Here is a 24303-nt window from a genome sequence, read left to right on the forward strand (position 1 = left end):
ACTAGTGACTTTCTGCCTCCATTCTCCTATTTTGTCCTTCAGCACACCCAAAAGCTTTCCCATATTTAATATTAAGCATGACAATACCACTTAGAAACAGTATTTCAGTAGATAGAGGGTTTAAGGCAAGGCATTTGCTTGGGGAAAAATATTTTCCTGCTGTTACTCTGCATTGACACAATTTGTTCTTCATCGCCATCAGTGCCTTGGGATACAGAATGTACATTCAGCAAAGGGCACGCCTAAGAACCGATGGACATATGCTGGAAGTCCTGAGTGCCCATTGAAATAATGGTAATTTTTTCTATAAGGCGTGATCCACAAGAACATGGCATGGGAGAGGTTAATTTGCTTTGTTTCCATTCTTACTAGTGTATTCAATATTCCCTAGGGATATAGCATTTTTTTTAAACTAATCATCTTTTCAGACAAATACAAACCCCTTTAAAAGGTACTATAAATGGGTTCTGAAAATATAAAATATATCCAACATAGTATCTCCTAATCATTGTTTCGTCGTCGTATTTCTGCATGTAGTTTCTCGTTTTTGATTGAAATTATTTGTTGTGGAAAAGTTATGTCCTCTAATGCTTTCTTCTTCTTGCTTTTTGGACCAAGAGGACTGGATGCCTTCTTGCTCTTTACTTCCTTTCTTAGTTCTTTTCGTTGTGAATATCAAGAACACTAAGATGCAGATGATGTGGAGGCAGAAATACCAGGAGCTGAACAAAGAAATAAAAATAAACATTAAGTCAATCTGATCTCTAGCATTTTAAACTAATGTTTAACATCTATCTTCAGAAATTCATATCAAGGGTTTCTCTGCCCAAAGTTCTACCTTCCCCCCTCCCTTTCTGTAATTTTCCTTATAAAAATGTGGAACAGGATATCTTCTTCATAGCATCTGAAGAAGTCAGCTCTAACTCACAAAAGTTCGTGGTGGAATAACTGTTAGTTTTTCAGGTGCCATTAGACTTCTGTTTTATTTTGCTATGACAGACTAATACACCTGCCCATCTGGAAGTGTCTTTAAAAGATCTGCTATACTAACCAAGGTCTTCAGGTATACTTGTGTATTTTTGTAATGACCAATGAGCAGTTTGGGAACCTTAATATGGATAGTTCAAAATGCCCAATTTGATAAAGATAGGTTTCTATCTCCTAGCAATACTTTGGCACTGAGGGAGTTTGACTATCTTTGAAGCTGCAAGATGGCTTACAGCAATGAGAGAAAAGGAAAAATCCTAACACTGTCTGTGTGAGAGCTGTTAAAGACAGGAGAGGTCAAATCCCTTGCAAGTTAGAATCTGGTTTATTTATTCCTCCTTCCCTTCAACAATTCGATCATTGAAGAGAGCAGAGATTTCAGGTGAACTCTTTTGTTTTTGGCTGCAAATCAATTCTTCACTGTAGTTTCTGACACGTTATGAATTTCAGTACAAAAAGTAACTAAGGTGCCAGTTTTTATATTCTATGTGTCCTTTGGACTTTTGGCCATATCCAGCTGGAACACAGCTCCTACGTACTGTGTAGGTTTGGGAAAATAATAGATTATTTGAGCTAGAATGAAATGACTGGAAACAATGAGAAAGTACATAAAAACTTGAAGAGCATGAAAATTCCTCCCCTGTGAACACTGGAGGACTTCTGCAGGTATTACCTGAATATTTTCCATTGTTTCTCCATAATTTTAAGCACTTTTTGTTAAAATGCAGTCTGAGATTCTAAGGATACCATGCCAGTGTGGTGCAGGGGTTAGAGTGTGAGACTAGGATCTGAGACAACTGGGTTCAAATTCCTTGCTCAATGATGGAAGCCTGTCAGGTGATCTTGGGCCCATCACAATCTCTCAGCCTAACCTACCCTTTCAGGTTGGTTACTGTGAGGATTAAGAGGAAGAGAGGGGAACGATGTGAAAAGCTGCTGTGACTCCCCGATCAGGGGAGGGGGGAGAAGCGGGATATAAATAAATCAATACATAATAGTTGCCTGATTCTCCCTCAAGCACTAAATATTTCCTGAAATCCCTTAAGTGTGAAATCTGACATGGATTATTTCTTCTTCACTTGTTAATGAAGTAATCCACATTATGCATATGCCATAAACAAAACTTGCCATTAGAATATTTTTCTAGATGCTAATGAAGTGTCCACTTACCTGTAAAACTTGATAGATGGTTTTACAGAGAGAAGTACAAATGGTACAACAGTATAACTTATTGCTACTTGAGTTGTCATCCATGTCATGGTATCGTAACATAATTTAGTGGCTGGAGAAACAATGAAGTAGTGCCTCACGTTTTTTCTTACCTAAACATAAAAGTGATGTACTTAAGTAGAAGAACCTCAGCATCTTTACAGCGCCTACAGGAAACCACAATCTAGATACAGCCAAAATTATCTTAACACAATATGATCCAATATGGTTTCCATATCATCCAATATGGTTTCATAAGGAAGGACTCCATCTGCTGTAGATTCCACAGCACCTTTTGGAAGCTGAACTCTGTGTGTCTATGAGTGAGTCCTAGTTCTTCTCTTCTTTTTCCGTCAAACATTTGACTACATATTCTGCCAAGCTCAGATCTAGACCTGTTGTTGGAGAAGCCAACAGTCTCAAGCTTGTTTCCATCATTTTCTTTTTTAACACACATTGAAACACACTTGAGCTTATTTAAGGCATTAGGAGTAGGCTGCAACAATCCATGCTTGGTCCACTCCATGGTTCCTTTTACTCCCTGGAAACCCTGGCTGGCTACAACAGCTTACCAAAAAAAAATGCTATTAGTCTTTGCCTAAATAGATAAAAATCTGTGCCACCTGTTGCCTGGTTCCCCACACTCCCATCTCCTGCCAGGCCCAACCCTGCTGAAGTTTCCTCTCCTGTTACATCAGCCCTGCCAACTCCTCAGACTTCATTCTTACCACACTCCTATCTCAATACCCAGTCAGGCAGTTCTCTAGCACTAAAATGGCCTGTTTTTGAGATAACAGATGGATTGCTCTTACAAAACTATTCACTGTTTCTGACTACTTATTCAAAGTTTTAAATTACAAATTAAAGACAACAAATTAAACGACATCAGCCAGTATCAGACAGTAAGTCAGAACAAAGGTTAGATCAACTGAGAAATAAATAAATACAGGGCTTTCCTAAAGGGCCAGGCCTTCACTGCCAGACAAAATATGCACCAAGACAACAGGCGGATTTCTTCCAAGACAGCATTCCATAACTGCAGTGCCCCAGAGTATGCTTCTATCCATGACTTAAAAAAAAAAAAAAAGGTGCGAGAACTCTCAAGAGGGGAATGAAATGTTCAATCTGTATACTGAAAGCTCATGAGCTTCCAAGCATTTTAAAAATAGTTTTGTTGAAGAGGTTCCAGAACTCCATTCCAGTGCGTTCCCCAGAAAAAAAAACCCTGTTTCTATCACATGTCCTAACTGGTTGCACCTCAGATGACAAGGAAATGCACAGTAGAGAAGCACGAGTTTTGGGGGATGTATGGTAGGCACAGCCAGGTCCCAAGCTACTTATGGCTATATCCAAGATGGCATGTCATGGAATTCCTGGGCCATGTTGATATTATTTGCTATCAAGTGATGCAAACACAGCATACACAGCATAAGTAATACTGTTCCATGGTCTGGAGAGGCAGGCTGGACTGGGAGTGGAGGGTACCATGCTTTCGTGGTTCCACTCTTTCTTGACCAACTGATTTCAGAAGGTGGTGCTGGGGGACTGGCTGCTCAGCCCCGTGGCATTGATGTCAAGGGGTCCCACGGGGTTCCATCTTACCCCCAATGCTGTTTAACAGCTACATTAAACTGCTGGGAGAGGTCATCCAGGGACTTGGAGTGAGGTGACACTGAGTTCTATTTATTCTTAACAACTAAGCCAGGTGGGTCTGTGAAAGTCCTTAACAGGTGTCTGGAGAAGGCAATGGGCCAATAAACTGTAGCTCAGTCCAGAAAAGACTGAGGGGCTGTTGGTCAGTGGAGGGACTGTGGAGTCAGTCTGTCCTGGAGGAGAACAAAGTGTGAGTCCAGTGGCACCTTTAAGACCAACAAAGTTTATTCAAGGTATAAGCTTTTGTGTGAATAAAACTTGGTTGGTCTTAAAGGTGCCACTGGACTCAAACTTTGTTCTGTTGCTTCAGACCAACACGGCTGCCCACCTGGATCTGTCCTGGAGGAGGCTGCACGCCCCCCCCCCGATGGCACAGGTTTGTAGCTTCGGGGTGCTACTAGATCCTGGCCCACAGCTGCAGGCTCAGATCTCCTCTGTGGCATGTAGTGTCTTTTATCAGTTCTTCCTGGTATGTCAGCTAGCATTCCTCAAAAAGTGAGATCTGGCTATGGTGACTCAGGCTCTGATCGCATCTGAGTTAGATTACCATAATGCACTGAACATGGGGTTGCCTTTGAAAATGGTTCAGAAACATCAATTGATCCAATTGGCCAGGGTACTGCCAAGGGTTAGTTACAGGGATTATATCATCCCTGTGTTGAAAGATCTGCACTGGCTACCCAATCTGTTTCTGGGCACAACTCTTACTTTTAAGTCCCTAAATGGCTTGGGGGCAGGGTACCTGAAGGACTGTCTCCTCTCACACTACCCAGCCCACCAGTTAAGATCTGCTTCTCAAGCCGTGCTCTCTGTGCCCCCAGCTTCAGAAGTGAAGCAGGTGGTGACTAGGAGACAGGGCATTGTCTGTGGTGGCACCTTGCCTTTGGGATGACCTCCCCCTTGAGACTTGCCTGGCACCTACATCACATTCATTTAGGCGCTAGACTAAAATACATTTTTCTACTAAGGCTTTTAATAAGGGGTTTATCTTATCAGCTTGTTAATGGTCTGCTCCGTTCTATGAGCAGTTTTTATGCTACTTGTGTTTTTTTATAGTTTATACTGTGGTGTTTCACTGTAAGCCACCTTGAGCAGGACTCTGAAGAGGCAGCATAAAAATATTCTAAACAAATCAGTAAATGTTTTGGTAATTCTCTTTAGCTGCAAAATTTCAGGGACTTGGAGAAATCAACAACTTGCAGTTACTCACCTGTGCAACACGTTTAGAAATTGGTGCTTTAACACCCCTCAAAATGTACCAGATTTTGCGAAAGAAATTTTCCAAAACAGCTTAAGAGTCTTTTCTCTCTCTTGCAAAGCACTACTTTGAAGTTTGTAATGTGGGCCTTGTATTCAGAGTATTAATAATCATTAAGGGCATACTTGCAGTGGTACTTACTGTTCGTGCTGCAAGTGTCATTAGCACCCCCGTTAAGAACGTTAAATAATATCCTGGATATACCCCGTGCCAAATTGCCGACAAGATAAAAGTCTGTATTGTTGGACTGAAGGAGGCTCGCTCATAGCATACTCTAACAGTTCAAGGGGAAAAAAAGGAACAGAAAGAAGTTTCTTTTTACAAACTGCCTACCTAAAGTAATTCAATTTATATTTTAGATCAATTTATATTTTACACTAGGGAATCATCCATTAATGGAATTCCACCCCACCAAATAACCCCCAACCCAAATCCTTTAAGAAACTTGATGGCCCAGCCTGAGAATTAATTTGCTTACAAGAAATGACATTATTTTTCCACAAAAGAAATGGTTAGCAGAGATCCTGAATCTGCTCCACTGCTCTGAGTACAGGTCTTCCAGGAAACAGCTTTTGGCCTTAAACTGCAAGCAACTGGAAACTGATCAGACCCCACTATGAGAAACTCCAAGATGACTCTTGTAAGACCCACTGAAAGCACAGCAGGAGTCATTCTCCTTCAGTGCTACCCATCTTTGGTCAGCCATTTTCTGAAGCGTTTACCAGATAAGGCATCTTGAGGTTAGCATAATATCACACTGTCATCCCCGTAAAGTATGGTCAAGAGAGGTGGACTTCAAAATAACCACTAAAGCTTCAAATATAAATTCATAGACAAAAGAGTGGCAAAACTATTATTGGTTGGCACACGTCAGGCAAGGCTAGCCAGAGCAGAAATACTTCAGACCTGACTAATCAGACTTTACTCTCCCATACCCCCTCAGAAAATATTAGCAAGAAAAGGACATTGCAGACTGTACCTTTTGAGCCAAAGAGCCGTCTGGATATTCCAGTTGTCAAGAAACATCTTGAAACTTGTTGAAAACTATAAAATTAACAAATTACATTTTAGTTTTGTAGCGCAGAGATGATTTCCCCCATGCAGTCATTTATATAAATCATGTAAACAAGTTATTCCATGTATAGTGATAAAGCATTCTTTTAGGATGGGAAAAAAGAACACAATATTGAGCTGCCTTGGCAGCACTATTTCAAATTATGCAGCTGTACAGTGTCTGTGATGGAAACAGGCCTGCTTTGACTTACAGAACCTGTTCTGCCTACCCCGATTCCTGGAGGGTGTTAGTCCACTTCCTGCCACTAGGGCATGCTGCCACCACCTGCTCAATTTAGAGGTCCTGCATGAGAGGAACAGGACTCCCAATCCCCCTTCTCAGTTCTGAGGCCTGGCCTCAAGGTCTGTGGCTGTCACAGGGACCAAATGCAACTTTGGGTTTACCCCTAGAGGGTTGGCAACATGTGCCTTGACTGCCTCCTTCCCAGTCTGGGAAATTAGTAGTGTATCCAAGTGTTGGAGGACTACGTGGTATAGAAACTTAGAGCCACATCCAATATTAAAAAGGATTTATTTTAAAAAGTAAATTCAAGCACACTTATTCACAACAACAGATCAGCACACAGAAGAACAAAGAAAACTTTATTATAAACTTATCCTTCTTTCCCGGGTTCTACAACTTACTCTGACTAGATATCACAATCAGAACAGGTATGTACAAACTTAGACAGTTACACAAGGTTCTAAAGATGTCCCATTACCTCGAGCTCCCTTCAGCCAGCAGACCAGGCCACATGGCCAAGATGGCTCCTGGCCTGCAGAACAGAGCTCAGCAGTCTGTCCTCTTCCAAGAACCAGCACCAAGAGAGCCATTCTCCTGAGAGCAAGCACTTTTATTAAACCTCTGACTCCACCCATTTTACATCACTCTGCATCCCTTTTTACCTGGTCCGCCCAGGTCACACAGAAGGCATACTCCACACTCTTGTTTCCTGCCTGGAGAATGGGGATGAGCTGGCTCATCCCATTGCCTCTTCTGCCAGGTCCATTAGCATTTCTAAAGGGGTAGGCCAGGTACCATCTGGAATGCCATGGGCTAATTTCCTCCTCCCTCTCCTGCTTGTTCCTAGCTTTAAAGTCTGCTTGCCAACCCTCCAGGAGGCAAGGCATTTCTCCACAGTGTCCAATAGAGCCAGTAAAAGCTACACTTGCTGGCAGAGCACAGCTGGCTCACCCATGTATAGGGATTCGGCAGTGTTCTGGGACTGCACTAGTCAAAGGATGCTCCAACATGCCAGAAGCAGCTGTTGTGCTGATTATGCCAAAGACAGCTGCACGCGTGTACTGGCATACACATGCACCCAAACTAAGATAGCATCCAGAATAATATAGAACTTAGCCACTCACTCACTTCATTCAGGAAGGCCCTTGCCTCAATTCTTGCACCATACTGCCCCCACCTATGATGGCAGAACACAACCTTTCAGCTGGCCCAAGCCACAAAACCAGAACAAAACCCCAATCCAACATTAGAATTCCCCACTACCACCCTGCAACATGCAGATACTGTTGAGGCTAAGGGGAAACATATTCTGTTTACTTCTGGCTGCTGATAGCTGTTCCACTTTAGTATTTGAAATAACAGGTGGTCTGAGAAAAATTGGTTGCTTACCTGTAACTGACGATCTTCGAGTAGTCATCTGTGCCGTCACATACTTGAGTTGGGTGCCTGTGCGAACCCGACCTCAGAAAGTTCTAGAACTTGGCACATGAACCTGACCCAAGAAAGCTCTAGAGCTAGCCTCCAATATTTTGACACGCTTTTCTCCCGTTGTCTGGGGAGAAGGCATTGACTATGCATGCCTGGAGCTGCCCTCCCACTCAATTCCTTTGGACCATCGCTGGTATGTTCAATCAACATAAGGTAAGTGAACGAGAGATGCCAGCAGTGGGAAAGGCTGAGCAGGTGTGTGTGACTGCACAGATGACCACTTGAAGATCATCAGTTACAGGTTTATCTTCTTTGTGGTCTCTGTGTAATTCCACACTTGGTTTATTAGCGAGCTAAGCAGAAAAAACTGGATGAAGGGTGCTGGCAACAAGCTTAAAACAGATAAGCATGAGGCCCCTTTACCTGTTACAGGCCTACCTGAGATTCACTGACGAAAGGAAGGTCAGATGGACCTCAGTAACGTCTGACTGAATGAGGCATCCCGATGAGCCCTGACATCTAGATCATAATGCAACACAAAGGTCGATGACGAGGACCATGTGGCAGCCGCACAGATGTCACCCAAGGGTATGCCTCCCAGAAGGGCCCTTGTGGAGTGGCCTCGAAGGCAGGTAGGTAATGGCTCTCTTGCCAGCTCATAACACAGGGAGATGGTGGCCCTGACCCACTTTGCCAGTCTCTGAGGTGAAACCCTGTGGCCCTCCCTGGGGTAACCATAGGTCACAGAAAGGTGCGGGTCTTTGCGGAAGTCTGGGCAAGGTAGAAGGAGAAGGTTTTCCAGACATTGGGTGAAAGTAGCACTCACTGGCCATCATCTGTGAGGTTCGGGGGAAAAGACAGGCTGCACCATAGGTTGAGACAGGTGAAAAGTTGAAACCACCTTAGATAAGAAGGACGGATCTGGCTGCAACACAACCTTATTCCTGTGAAAGATGGTGTGGGGGGGTGTCCACCCGGAAGGCACAGAGGTTGCTGGTCCTCTTGGCTGAGGTGACTGCAACCTGGAAAACTGTCTTCCAGGTCAGTAAGAGTAGATTGGTGGTTACCTCTGGTTCAAAGGGTTTGCTCATAAGCTTCACCAAGACCAGTGACAGACTCCACTATGGAACTATTGATTTATTGAATTTATCAGCCCAGTGGGACCAGGCTCAGGGCGGTATACAACAAAATCATATATACATCAAGTAAATCAAGTTAAAACTAAGTAAAACAGTAAAAACATAATAGTCCAGTTTACAAAGATGGCACTAAAATCCTAACAGCATCACTGCCTCATGGGAAGAAGGCGGAGAGGGATGGGAGCGCCAAGACAGAGCTGTCGCTGTCCTTAACCGAATGCCTGGTGAAACATCTCTGCCTTGCACGCCCTGGTGCAGATGTTACTCGGCAGAATTCCACCAGGCTGGAGCTAGAGCTGAGAAAGCCCTGGCTCTGGACAAGGACAACTGGATGTCTCTAAGACCAGGGTCCACCAGTAAGTTCTGATCTCCTGAGCGTAACATTCTTCTGGGGGTATACCAGGAGAGGCGGTCCCGAAGGTACATGGGTCCCTGACTGTTAAGGACCTTAAAGGCCAACACCATAACCATGAATCTGATCCACTACTCCACTGGAAGCCAATGCAGCTCATGTAGCATAGGATGGATATGCACTGTGCACAACATCCCCGTAAGGACCCATGATGTTGTGGTTTGTACTAGTTGGGAGTTTCCAGTACTCCAAACTGAAGGTGACTGTTCCATGGATTATAGTGGCTAGGTCAGGGCAAGACAGGTAGGGGACCAGTTGCCTAGCCTGGCGCAGATGAAAAAAAATGCCAGTCTGGCCATGTTTGTGACCTGGGCCTCCATTGGAGGCATCCAGGATCACACCCAGACTCCTGACAGAAGGTGCTAGTCTCAGGGACACACCATCAAGGGCTGGGAGTTGGCACCCCAAACCGGAATCCCCCTGGCCCAGCCATAAAACCTTTGTCTTAGAAGGATTCAGTCTCAGCCAGCTCTGTTTTAGCCATCCCACCACAGCTTCCAACACCTCTGCAAGATTTTCTGGGGTGGTATCTAGCTGCCTGCCCATCAGCAGATAAAGCTGGGTGTCATCAGCATACTGATGACATCCCAGCCCGAACCTCTGCACCAGCTGGGCAAGGGGGTGCATGTAGAGCGGAGAGGACTAGCCATTGTGGGACCCCACATACAAAGGGGTATCTGGGCGATACTCTCCCTCCCAGCGCCACTCTCTGTCCCCCACCTTGGAGAAATGAGGTGGGCCACTGCAAGACTACACCTTGAACTCTTATGTCAGTGAGGTGGTGGTTCAAAAGATCATGGTTGACCATGTTGAATGCTTCTCTGAGATCCAATAACACCATTTCCGACCCACCTCAATCCAGCTGTCTGCAGAGCTCATTTGTAAGGGCTACCAAAGCCATCACCATCCCATGGCCAGGGTGGAAGCTGGACTGGAATGGATCCAGGGCCAATATGTCATGCAGGAAACTCTGGAGCTGCTCTGCAACCACTCTCTCAATTACCTTGCCCAGGAACAAAAGATTCAAAACTGGGTGGTAATTAGAGGCTTTCAAGGGGGATGGAGCTGAAGCATACCTCTGAGGAAAGCTTTGGTAGTTCGGTGAGAGAATAATGTGCTGCCATCCACAAGATCATGGTTAGCTGAGAGCCAGTTTGGTGTAGTGGTTAAGAGCGTGGACTCTAATCTGGGAAAACCAGGTTTGATTCCCCACTTCTCCAGACAGCTGCTGGTGTGACCTTGGGTCAGTCATAAGTTCTTTCATAGCTGTTCTCTCAAAGACAGTTCTTGGGAGAGCTCTCTCAGCCCCACCTACCTCATAGTGTGTCTGTTGCAGGGAGGGGAAGGGATTGTAAGCCACTCTGAGACTCCTTCAGGTACTGAAGGGTGGGGGATAAATCCAATTTCTTCTCTTCTCTTTTTCCAAACGAACCTTCAGGAATGAGAAACCCAGCCCAGACTCCTGTAGGGACACCAGGTATGATAGCATACCTGGCAAAGAGGCTTTTTAGGTTGATCTGTTTGGAAGCTGAATAAAGGGGAAAGCGTTTCCACTTGGCCTGGTAAGTTCTACAGGTGGTGGGCTTTCTGGCATTCTGCAACACATGGTGAACCCAAGATAAGAAAACTAGGGATGTCATTTGAACTTGTAAGGCTTCAGCCATTCATCTAATAAGCTCGAGGTAGCACTTCAATCCATTGCTTGGAGAGAGGGATCCTTCTTGGGCTACCTCAGATCTGGGGGATGTAGAAGAAGAAGAGAGAAGAGACTGGATTTATACCCCACCCTTCATTACCCAAAGGAGTCTCAGAGTGGCTTACAAACTCCTTTCCCTTCCCCTCCGCACAACAGACACCCTGTGAGGTAGGTGGGGCTGAGAGAGCTCTTGACAGAAACTGCTCTTTTTCAAGAACAGCTGTGCCAGAACTATGGCTTGCCTAAGGTCATCCAGCCAGGTGCAAGTGGAGGAGTGGGGAATCAAACCCGGTTCTCCCAGATTAGAGTCCGTGCACTTAACCACTACACCAAACTGACCCATGTATCCATGGGGTCGTCCCCATCAGCCTTCGGTGTCAATTCCAGAAGGGTTTGGAGAAGAGGTCTGGAGATCAGCCAATAGTGGTGGGGGATCCAAAAGATCAATAGGATCGTTGCCCAGACTGAAGGAGTTGAAGGGAGCTGTCTTCGAATCCGAGGTTGCCGTCGGGACAGGGTCAATATGGTGGAAAAGAGCTGGTGGTGATTAGAAGATTTCAAGCCTGATGTGTGGGAAGTTCAGACAGCACTAGAGTGGCGGCGTGGGGAATTGCAGCAGGATGATTCATGCAATGGGGGATGGTGGCAATGGCGTGGAGAACTATGGTATGAGTCCTCGTAAGAGTGATGAGATCTCGAGGGTGAGCGAGTCCAAACATCATGGATGTAATGCAATCGGTACCAAGGTTGAGACTGATGCTGAGAGGGGTGTCCCAGAGTAAACATCTCGGGCAGCAGAGAGGTGGTGCACTGCCTTAATCTCGACCATAAGAATTGATGCTGGGTGTTATCAGGCAGGGACTCTCCTAATGGCGAGTCACTGAGCACGGACAGAGTTTGAGATGGGACCATAATGGTCCTTTGACCCAGAGGCAGTTGGTCAGAAGTGGCAGATGGAGGGTCGATTTGAGTCAAGGCAACAGATGTTGTCCAGGTCGAATCCACGATAGCTGATGCATGCCAGTCAGCAGCAGATGTTTCAGCTGGATGGGCAAGTCAGTGTAGAGGCCAAAAGACCAGTAATGACCAGCAGCTCGACCAATTTCGATGTCGGTGCTGGGGTCTGTCTTGGCTTCTTAGGCTTTAGGTCCAAAGAGATCAATCCCAAGGGCTGTTTGGAGGACTTAGCCTTCTTATGTTTTTTAGCGGCAGAGGATGCCGAGCCTGCCGATTTTACGGAATCTCTCCTCGAATGTGGGGGAAGCAGTGTTGGTTGAGACTGAGGGGTCTACGACATTGCCAGACAAAAGGCAGTCTCTAACAGGAGAGTGTGAAGTTGCACTGCTCCATTTTTTCAGGCTTGTTTAGTAAATTTTGCACAGTAAGTACAGGAATCCACCTGGTGTTTCTCTCCCAAAAAGAGTAAGCAGAGGTCATGGCTGAAAGAAGAAGGGAGTTTAGAACAGCAATAGCGACACTTCTTAAAGAAAATCATCCGTTCCACATCCCATGTCCCCAAAAAGGGGGGGGGGAGGATAATCGAAGAAGAGAAGACTCACAAATAAAGGATTTTTTCAATAGAAGAAAAGGTCAGAAGAAGTCAAGGGAACAGATGACATGGAGGTCAGAAAGGAACTGAGTGGGAGGGTGCTTTCTCCTCAGCTCCAGGCATGCACAGTCAATGCCTGCTCCCCAGGGCACAGGAGAAAATTGTGCCAAAACATTGGAGGCTAGCTGTAGAACTTTCCGAGGTCGGGTTCGTGCGCAGGTGCCCAACCCAAGTATGGGACTGCACAGAGACCATAAAGAAGATGATGTTGATTTATCCACACTTTAAGCCTCAGATACTGCTACCCTTTAATACCCTGAATGGAAGCAGCTACACACTTTGCTGCCATATTGGGGTGTAAAAGTTTTGGCAAAATGGAGGAGACAACTTAAAGGAAGGGAAAGACTGTGATCAAAGCATGCCAAGGCACAGAGAAATAATCTTTCTAGCACATTGTGATCTTCCCATCCCCTGCCTTTCCTTCTTGGCAGTACTTTTTTTAAAGCCTCCCATCAAAACCCTTGTATTCTGGAAAGAGAGAATCTCCAGATCTAGCCACAGTTTAGTTCTAGGTGTATCTTGCCAGGGTGCATCCCTGAAATCAGGTTTTGATGCCAGGGTTGAACTGTGGCACTTGTGAAGGAATTATACCAAGCCCTTTGGGGTCACTGCGGCAATTCAGAATGCCAGTTGCCACAGCAAACATATAACTTGGCAGTAACAACTTCAATTTTGTGTCCCCTGCATCAAGTTACATTCATCTCATAACAACAGGCATTGAGGACCAGACAGAAAGGCCACATTTTTAATTCCCACAAACTTTTACAAAAGATCTGTGTACCAACCTCTATATGCAGAATTCTCAGATTTGAAATCAAATCCCAATGTGAGACTCCATTTTTATCATAGCCTCTAAAACCAAACCCTGCTGCATTATTGATTGCATCAGCTGCAAAGACACACAAAAAGGGGAGGCAATCTGTTATAAATAACTAGAGACCAGGTTATTAGCCATATAAAAGTTGTTTTGCCTTTTGGGAGCCTCTCCCACATTGACAACTGAAATGTCAGTTTATGAAGGTTTGAAATATTTTTCACAACTTTTGATGGGGAAAATTTTTTTCATCCCTTTACAGTTTTTGCCATCACAGGTGCTGCACAGTTCCTGAAACCACAGAATCCACAAGATCCCAAATGACTCTTCATCCATCATAATTTGAGTACCTCCTCTTAAATCCAGACAACCCATACTGGGCCTTGCGTCTTAAAATGCAATGCTATGAAAAGCAAAATCACTTACCAGGGGTGCCAAATTCATTTGTTATGAGGGCCGGATCTGACATAAATGAGACCTTGTTGGGCTGGCCATGTGTGTCATAAAATGTAATGCCAGGTAGTGGAGATATAAACTTTATAAAGGACACAAACACAAAGGGGTGGGTTTTTTTACTTAAAATAAAAACATGCTTAAAACTCTTAAAGGACTCTTGCAATATTTTGTTTATTTAACAGTGTCTGATAACTGACACCTCTTGCTTTGAGTTATTGCATCAAAATGTCTGTGCTGTGGCAATCTTAAGTATGTTTTTCAGGTGTTTATCTGTAAGCTGCAAACCTACAATGGCACAGCAGCAGCAGAACTGGAAGAAGAAGCAGAAGACAGCCAGTTCCACCGCAGCCCTGATAGAAGCCCTCTGGAGGCCTAATTCGGCCCCTGGGCCGCATGTTTGACACTGCCAACTTAAAAGACAAACACAAAGGGTATTTTTCCCCTTCAGAGTTACAGAAATCTACTGCTGTCCCCTAAAAAGCTGTGAAAGTGAAGCTACCATATTACCGGACTCAAGCAAGGTAAATCTAAGCCCAGTGGAAAAAAAGCAGGAAACAATTTTTGTTACTGAAGTGTTAGGATGATAAGCAAAACCACAAAGCAAAAAGGCCATTAGCCATTTTGAAATTAACTGCATGTTAATTTACATTTTTCATCCCCCTTCCCCCTAACAATACATAAAATTATTGATCAGATACTGGCAATTTTGAAAAAGCAAGCGTAGAACACAGAATACTATTAACAGAATGAGCTGGACCTAAACCATAGAATTAAATTTATTAAACAAAATAAGCTGGACCTAAACTATAGAATTAAATCCAAAGGTTGGACTCACAGAAACAATCCTTCCGCTCACAGAGGGTAGTGTTCCACTCAAGGATGGTTTCCGTAGGTGGAAACGCACAATTCCATTGTTTGGTTCTAGGCCAACATTTAACTAATTATGAAGCAATAATGCTATTATGATTAAAAAGGAATAAGTCACTTCCAGCTGTATTATTGTAATTCTTTCTACATGGGGCTGCCCATGACTCTGCTCCGGAAATTGCAGCTGGTGCTAAATACACCAGAATGGGTATTGATAACATTGCCTGTGTGGGCTCACATCCGCCTGGTGCCGCGCGAACTGCACTGGCTGCCTATTGAATACCGGATCCATTTCAAGGTGCTGGTTCTGACCTTTAAAGCCCTATACGGCCAGGGGCTTGCATGTCTTCAAGACTACCTCTCCCCATATGAGCCCCAGAGGGCACTGCGCTCTACAAATCAACATCTACTGACAGTCGTTGGCCCCAGGGATGTCCAACTTGCCTCAACTAGGGCCAGGGCTTAGGCCCCTGACTGGTGGAATGAGCTCCTGTCAGAAATTAAGGCCCTGTGAGAGCTTTTACAGCTCTGCAGGGTCTGCAAGATGGAGCTCTTCCGCCAGGCCTTCAGTTGAGACAAGTGTATACCCAATTCAATCTGGCCTCCTCCCTCCTCCCCGCAGTGAGTTGCACTCATGTGTCTGCTGATGTATAATTTATTTTAAAGTATTTTTGCTGTAGTTATCTTATTGTATTTATTGTATGTATTCTGTTATCTTGTTTTTATTGTTATAAATCTGCACTTAGCAGATTATCACAGGTTGGAACCTGCCCTGAGCCTGCTTTGTGGGGAGGGCAGGATATAAATTGAAATAAACAAACAAACAAACAGTTGCTACTTAATGCCGAACAGTATACATTTGCGTGCAGCATTTTAACGTTAAACTTGGGTAAATTAAATTGTTAGCCGATAGAGACCAAGTTGTATCTGATTCTTTATGGAAAACTTCAGTCACTTGCAAGGAGTTCTCTCTCAACCCACAAGAGGGCACTGTCTCAAACAAGTCCTTTAAGACAACACTATACAGCATGTACAAATACATTCTAAGAAATGGCTTACCTAAAGTCCATGCAAAATAGTATTTGGGTCTGGCAGCCATAAGAGACAGGTACAAGTAGATAATCCTTGTAGGCAGTGATGCTGTGGCTCTGAAATGATCATCAATGTTGTACTCTACAGGCAAAGTTTTGCTAACAGTCATATGAAATAATAAGGATAGTCCGCACACTACGAGTTTCTGCGCCACAGCTGTCTGAAACATGTAAACATGTAAGGCTTTGTGAGCATCTTTTAAAAATAAACTTTCAAATGGAATGATTTAACAAGGTGGGGTTTTTTTGCATTCAGCCATTGCTGCTGCTTGCTCAAAACAGGTATTGCAGCCCCCTACATGACCTGACTAGCTTTCTAATAGTCTAGTGGCAACTAAAATCCCTTAAGACTTCAAAGGGGAGACAGAAATAAAATCCACCATGTGGCATCACATCTGGATAATAGAAGTACCTCACATTTTCACTTTGCGTGATTCCTAGTAAGATATGAAAGGGTTTGTGACTCTCAAAGTTTAAATGATATGGACATACATACTGGAGCATTTGTTGTGTGCACACTGAGTTCATGCACGCCCCCCACACCCACCTTTAAATATACACAAAGACAGCTCTCTCTTCCTCCATCCTGCCCTAAGCAACCCAGGCTGAAGGTCCTGATTAGCATAACATTTATTCTGGTGAAACTAGGGAGACCATGGGTGGGTTTGCAGCAAGTATGCAATGTTGCAAGCATGCCATGTTGCATGCTCTAGAAACTTATCTGTCCCTGCTGATAGAAAATTGCACCATACTTACTGCTGAGCATGCTGCTCACATAATTTATACTTTGGCATTTCACCACCTCTACTTCCAACCTGCCCTTTATTTTCAGTTCTCCTGTTTATCTATTACTCATGAGAAAAAATTGTACATGCATTTGCTATAACTTGCTTATGTTGCTCCAATGCCTTGATTTCACATAGGGAACAAAAAGCAGCAGGTATCAATGTTTTAACAAGCTTAATTCTGCTTAGTTTATTAAAGCCACCCAAAGTGCCACATCCATCACAATTCCTGCTACATTTCACAACAAACAGAACTTCAAGGAACTCTATGGTGATAAGGCAAGTTTGGCCTAGATTTATAAATCAGTCAACTTTCTAAAGAATACAAACATCTTGTGTAATTCTCATGGTTCTGTTGTAAAGCAAAACAGGCGCTCATCTCTGCAGTTCATCTCTTTAGGCAGATGGAATGAACAGCTAGACATGGAGCTTTAGTACTTCTCTAAAAGTAAGAGGATACTATAAACACAGGGGAATGACTTATTCAGGCAACCAAAAATGGGAATTCATCTCTGTTTTGGAAAATTACCTCTCGTTCAATCTCTATAACATCATCATCTCTGGACACTCACATCCCCCCCAGATATCTGGGAAATATATTTTCAAAGGATATATGAGGACTATAACAGCTCACTGCCTACTCTGCCCATAGAAATATGGCTTCCTGTCACTATCATGGAAATTAAGTCTTTGGTCGATCAACTGAAGGCCAGCAAAGCACCTGGGGCTGATTTTATTCTTCCCGAATGCCTAAAGTGATTCCTAAAGTGATATTGATTGGTGGGCCCCCCTGCTGGTGTCCCTTTTTTCCTTCATCGACCAAACCGGTCACATCCCTGAGGATTGGGGACTGGCAATTATTATTCCCATCTATAAAAAAGGGAGACTGGATGACCCAGAAAATTACAGACCAATCAGATTGCTTAGTGTTATCAGTAAACTATATGCATCTCACCTCCTCGATAAATTCAAAACTTGGCTTGAACAGGAACATCTGATTGCTCATGAACAGGTGGGATTCAGAGGAGGTAGATGTACTACAGATCACTGTATGATCCCCCAACACCTCACAGAGAAATACTCTTCATCAAGAGTAGCATTTTTATATGTTCCCTACATTGATCTAAAGGCGTCATTTGACTCTATTTCCAGAACTAAGCTCTGGGGTAAGTTGGAGGCCACTAACATTGATCACAGGCTATGTTTCTTGATCTGTGCCCTACATGAAAACACCTCACTAAAGGTCAGGTGCAACAAGTTGGGGCATCTTTCAAACGCCATCCCCACTGGTGTGAAACAGGGATGTATTTTAGCACAAGCTCTCTTCAACTTTTATATAAATGACTTGGTTAAATGCTTAAGTGACCGGGCCTTTCATCCTCCTAAACTACAGCATCGTCAGATCTTGATGTTGTTATATGCAGATGATGCAGCTGTTCTGTCAAGGACCCCAATTGGGCTAAGAAGAGCCCTAAAGGCTCTAGTACAGCATTGCAAAGAAGACCTTCTTACAATAAACTATCAAAACAGAAGTCTAGAGCCTGGACCATTGATGGCCATTTCATAGAATCACAGAGTTGGAAGAGGCCATACAGGCCATCTAGTCCAACTCCCTGCTCAATGAAGCATCAGCCTAGAGTATCCCTGACAAGTGTATATTTGATTGAACAGGAGGAGACCTTCCAATATCTTGGTGCCGTATTCCATGCTTCCGGCTCAAGAAAAGTGCACGTTGCCCACGCAGCAGATACCGGGCCAAAGTTGGCTCATAATATACTTAGATTTCTTCGAACTAAGGGTGGACATTACATCCCTGCTGCTCTAAAACTCTTCCAAACCAAAACCTTGGTCCAATTTTTGCATGGAACTATGATAGGGCCAACATCATCTTCTTTGAGCATGTACAATCAAAGTTCCTAAGAGCAGCATTACAAGTCCCCAACAGCATACCAAGTGCCTTGCTATGTTTGGAGACTGGCACTGTCGGAGTGGAAGCCAAGGTGTGCCTTACCTCCCTAAATTACTGGTTTAAGATTAGATATTTTCAGCAAGGTTTGACCCCACTGCTTCTCTTGGATGAACATCAATCTATATGGCTTAAGACGGTCATTCGCAAATTTAAGAGCCTAGGTTTTTCACCTTCCAAGATTTTAACCATGGGCCTTGACCAGGCAAAAAGGGCCATAAAACAAAGGATATTGGATACTGAACGCCAACTTGATTTAGGGAGGGTCCCTACTTTCTTGTCCCCTATGAACACTAGATATATAGTCAAGCCTATTTGTCCCTCTTGGAGGTGCCTAGTCACAGGAGGGTCTTTACACTTTCAAGGTGTGCTGCACTCCCCTCTGCTGTTTTAGAGAGGCAGTTTAATACAATCCCCTATGGGAAAAGGCTTTGCCCCTGCAATGATGGAGAAATTGAGACTGTAGATCACATTCTTCTACATTGTCCCTTCTGTCGACTTCCGGTTTTGGCAACTTGAGGCTCAAACGCATCCCATCAAGCTCCTGATGGAGATGCACCGAGTCGCAGCAGACAGGAGGGGTCCCAGCCGGATCCAGGCCCTCCCGGAGTCCTTGTAGGGGACTCCCAGCCTGGGGTGCAGCAGAGAGCCACTCCCGAGGTGACGGCCGAAGGATCAAAGCTCTCCCTACCCCGAGAGGTCCTGCCGTCGTGAAGCCATTATGGCAAAAAGAGCTGGCTGCCAGATGAGCAGACAAGTAATCTAGCGTGATTTCCTTCCTACAATGATTTTAATGCAAAAAACCAGTGAGTTAAGCGATCCCCCATATAAGCAGCCAAGTTTTTAAGTCCACTGGATTTAACTTGAGAAACAAGCAGTGGGTGGGGGGAGAGTTGGGGATTCACCCCCCCAAAAAAACCTGAACGGTCCCTGAATGAGAAAGAAAATGAAATAAGCGAAACTAACCATATGAGACTGTAACTGAGACCGAAAGGTACAAAATAATCCAAAGTGTATTTAAATTGGAGAACGTTGACTTTAAATCCGAAAACTTTCTTCTTGTATAAACAATGTCTGGAAGAGGGAGAAGAATGGCACCGGAAAAGTCTCACAGGAAATACCATACCAACGACTCCCACCCAGACACAGGAAGCAGCTGCTGACTTTTCCAATATGCTGGCTACGGCATTGCGCCCCCTGCTGGAGCAGATGTCTAATATCAACAGTAAGCTTGATAGTGTCCAAAAGCAACTAACACAGATGGATAAAAGAGCAGTCAAAACAGACAGAGCCATCAAGAGAGTTGAAACAAAGACCAAAGATATTGAACAAAAATTGGGGGAAGTGGAAAAAGAGAGAGTCTCAAATAAAGGCCAACTGCTGCAATTCCAAATGGAAAGATCACGCTTTTAAGGTGTTCCTGAGCAAAAAGGAGAAAATTTAAAAGTAATTTTAAGTGAAGCGTTAGCACCAATGACAGATCTTAAGCAAGAAGCGCTGCAAAATGATATGGACTTGGCTTATCGAACCTATCCAGATTTTATAAAGAAAAATAAACTGCCTGGAGAAATATATGTGAAATTCTCTACAAGATCTACCAGAGACAATGTTTTGAAAGCCACATCTGGAAAAGTTCTGAAGGTTAAAGACAAAGAAGTTAAAATTTTAAAGGACATTCCATTCGAGATGCGGAAGCGAAGGTGGCAATACAAGGATTTAATCTTCTTCCTCTACAACAACTCAATCACTTATAGATGGATTTTTCCAGAGGGAGTTGTATTCAACTATAAAGATAAGAAGAATAAAATTGACTCTGTCCAAAAAGCCAAAGTTTTTTTGAAACAACAACAAAGCCCGAGTAAAGATGACAAAAAACCTGTGGACAATATTGAAGAAGAGGGAACCAGTGATGGAGGAACAGAAGACACCTGGAGTAGCTCTAGCAGTACCCCAGAAACCTCAGATTTGGAGAAGGGGACAGCTGCACCTAAAATACCTAAAACGAATCTGAAGTACAAGAAGAAGAAACGTATAAGATAAACGGATATTTCAACAGAATATAAGTGATTACAAAACACCAGAGACTAGTATTAAGATTAAGCTAGCGTTAACCTGAATTTTGATAAATTGATCTTTGTTATTATTGTAGGATTCTTACATATACATTGTAACATTTAGATTACGATCCTTGTCTTATCTTTTGTTTCAGATACAGTGTTTACCCCCTGTCCCTTCCCTTTAGAATGTAGGTTATAAAATGTAATAAAGAAATTAAAAAAATACATTGTCCCTTCTGTCAAGATGCTCACATCCGGACCATAACTCCTTTGATCAATAGAATACCTGGAAGAATGAGTTTGGGATATGTTAGGCTACTCCTAGAAGACAGAAATCCAACAACTACAGCCTTAGTTGCAAAATTTTGTGCAACAGCCTATAAAATTCACCAGTTTCTTTCGCTATCGGGGTTTGTGTAAATACTGTTGTCTATTTTAATTTTTGTTATTTTAAATCAATATCAATTTAACTTTTTTTTTTGGGGGGGGGAGTATTTTATTTATGCTGGTCTTGACCGTACAATAAAATTTGATTTGATTTGATTCATGGTCAGCTGGCACATTTAAGGGCTACAAAGAAAACTGAATCTATGCTACCATCGTTGATTTAAACTCCTAGACCGTATAGAACTTCTATTACCTACTGTTATGATAAGGATGAGAAAATTATGTAGACAAATTTGCAGTATTCAGCAAAAAAATCTATTTTCTACCTTACAGTATAATAATTAAATTCGATTTCTGTAAAAGTAAGCAATACTTTACGAGATGAGTTCTTTGGGTCCATTTTTTACTGTTCTTTATAGGTTGAAAACTATATTTTGTGTCAGGTTATAGTTTTTTTAAAAAAAAGGATTTTGCAAATGTCCTGTTAGTTCCGCAGAGACACACTCAGGTAGCACTAGATGTCTTTTTATGGATTATTTATACTTTTTAAAAAAACTTTAAATTTATTTATCACCCAATCTCTGCATGCACAGAGCTCTGGGTGATGTACAACAAAATTTAAAAACATCAGACAGAAGATAGAATTAAAATTAATAAATAACATTCCTTACATTCTTAAAGTAATCTCAAAATGGTGTTATTAATCTGTTCTTAAACCCATACTGGATTGTGTTGCTACCTCCGAGGTGGGGTAAAGAAGAGGCAGAAAAGGAAGAGGATTGAAGAAAAAGGAGGAGGGTGCCAGCTGTGATGGGAGACCCTAACCCTAACTCTTTTCCTCTGGTGTATTTATTCTGAAGCTACAATTTAAAAAACACACTTTTCACAATCAGTGTGGAACGTCACTTCTGACGTGTGTGTGTGGAGGTGTCCAAAGGTGTTGTGTTTTTTTTTTAATTTACACAATTGCCCTATTGCAGCTGCACAGTAGCATCCAGCAAGCACCTTCCATTTAAATCCTTGCAGTTCAGGTTTTGCACATGCATTTTAGTGTTAGTTCATTGAATGAAAAGGAACAGAAAGGAAGACAGGCGGGGGGGGGGGGGGACCCACTTTTAAAATTGACAAAGCTTGTTTTGATATTGACAAGCCGCTGCAAAGCCCCGTTTTCCATATTGCAATGCACTAGGGGATTCTCTGCTGTGTTGTCAGCCACTGTGAAAAATGGGAATGAGTCACATGATCTCATAATATGGGGAAACATGTTGATTGTACAGAATGCACAGTAGAACTCATGCTGGCACTGCAAGCTATGATTGCTGATAACATGTGTGTGTGCGCACATGCCTGTGCAACGTCTCCACCACGCTTTGCACAGCGCTGCAATTTGTATGATGGAGGAGTCCCTGGTCAGAAGTTCTGGAGAGCTTTTTTAGTCTTGTGCCACTAAACAGAAAATAATGGGGGGGGGGGGTAATTTTTGCCATGGCCAATTTTTGCCAATGCCCTAGCACAGCTGTATAGTAATGCTAATTTCCTTCCCTTCCTTGCAAATTTGGGTGGTTTTCTCTTTGTGATTCTCTAATTTGATCCTGCACACTGGTCATGATCTTGGCACTTTTTAAAAGCCTGTCCTGTGAGGAGGATTCTTCCAAATGGATAGACCCAAGCATGGCGGTTCACAGAAGGTCCATGTGGCTCAGCCACCATTTTAATGTTAGGCTTCCAGAGACTGCCAAAATGGTTCCCCCCAAAACTTTGTTGAAAAATGTTTTCAAAGCATTAGGCTTCCCATGCCAATATCTCTCTCTCTTTACATCTCATGTCAATTTCATTCCATGCTGATGATTCCCCCCCTTATTTTTTTGCATGCAGCACTGAAATCCCTTCTTTTTTGCACGGAGGACGCTGCCATTTGCCTCCTCTCCAATCCCCCCTTCAAGTCAATACCAGCAGGGAACTAAACCTTGCACAACTCCTTTTAAACTTCTCCTTGTCATTTTAATAGTTAAAAACTCATCAATTCAAGACCAGCAATAGTCTCATATCGCCAGATGCATGCCACTCATCAAAAAATAACAAAAATTAAAAATGAAGGGAAATGGAGCTTGTACAATGATGAAGGGGAGAGGATGGCAGAAAGTGCAGAGTGGGTGGAATGACCTCAATATGGGTGGGAAGTGACCTTCGAGGGGCGGCAAAAGGGCAGGGGGGGATCCAAAGGAAACTGTATGCTTTCGTATTGCCTTCGACTTGGAGGTGAAACAATGGGAAATTGGCACAAAAACACTCTCAGCAAACCCAGGGAACCAGCAACCAGAAAATGAACTGAGTGCTGAAAGAAGGAAAAATCAATGCAGAACAACAAAGCAAACCCAATAGGCTTGCACAGTGGAAGTGGGGGGAAACTCCTGTGCATAACAGGCCTGTGTCAGAGCTGGGAAAAGTACCTAAAAGGGCAACCAAGACGATTAGGGCGTTTGAGCACCTTCCCTATAAGGAAAGAAGAAAAGTTGGGGACTTTTCAATTTAGAAAAGAGATGCCGCAGTGGGGACATGATAGAGGTTTATAAAATTATGTATGTGGTAGAAAGAGTGGACAGAGAGAACTTTTTCTTCCCTTCCCCAAATATGGGAATTATGGGCCATTCAATGAAGCTGATGAGCAGTCGTTTCAGGGTAGACAAAAGGAAATACTTCCTTCCATGACAAGTGATTAAAATGTGGAATTTGCTGCCAGAGGATATAGTGATGACAACAGGCATAAGAAGTTTTAAAAGGGGATCAAGCTAGATTCAGGAAGGACAGGTCTATCAGTGGCTACTAGCCATGGTGACGGAAGGGAACCTCCACGTTTAGAGGCAGTCAATGTATCCAGAATATAGTATGCTCCTGCTAAACAGTCCAGTTACATGCAATCAAAAGAAAATGGTATTAATGTAATTGAACCAGAAGGAAGGAAGAGAAAGGGTAACCAATGCTTACTATTCAGACTAATTTCTTCCTGCACAAGGATGGGGAAAGTGAAAGCAATAATGTTCGAACAGTAAGAACTACAGTGAACAAGCGTGAAAAGGCATGACAATGAACGCAAGAAGCAACTTAAACAATGGAGATAAACAATACTGGGTATAATCCTACATTAGCTGAGTAAGCAACATATATGAAAAGTATTCCTGTTTAATTTATGCA

The 24303-nt window shown here is 43.3% G+C and overlaps 1 protein-coding gene across 1 annotated transcript in view; it reads right to left on the minus strand.

Annotated features, from left to right (window-relative positions):
• Positions 1 to 244: 244 nt before the first annotated feature.
• MBOAT2 (membrane bound O-acyltransferase domain containing 2) overlaps positions 245 to 24303 on the minus strand; it is a 115304-nt gene continuing 91245 nt past the window's right edge. The window contains exons 8-13 of the mRNA XM_015407443.1: positions 15885 to 16077; positions 13474 to 13577; positions 6087 to 6151; positions 5249 to 5381; positions 2158 to 2309; positions 245 to 722 (exon numbers count right to left, since the gene is read on the minus strand). Coding sequence (XP_015262929.1) covers positions 506 to 722; positions 2158 to 2309; positions 5249 to 5381; positions 6087 to 6151; positions 13474 to 13577; positions 15885 to 16077 — 864 coding nt within the window. The 3' untranslated portion in view covers positions 245 to 505. The remainder of the gene's footprint in view (positions 723 to 2157; positions 2310 to 5248; positions 5382 to 6086; positions 6152 to 13473; positions 13578 to 15884; positions 16078 to 24303) is intronic.

This window comes from Gekko japonicus, unplaced genomic scaffold (assembly GCF_001447785.1).
Source record: "Gekko japonicus isolate JY-2015 unplaced genomic scaffold, Gekko_japonicus_V1.1 scaffold436, whole genome shotgun sequence".
NCBI classification, from domain to species: Eukaryota; Metazoa; Chordata; class Lepidosauria; order Squamata; family Gekkonidae; genus Gekko; species Gekko japonicus.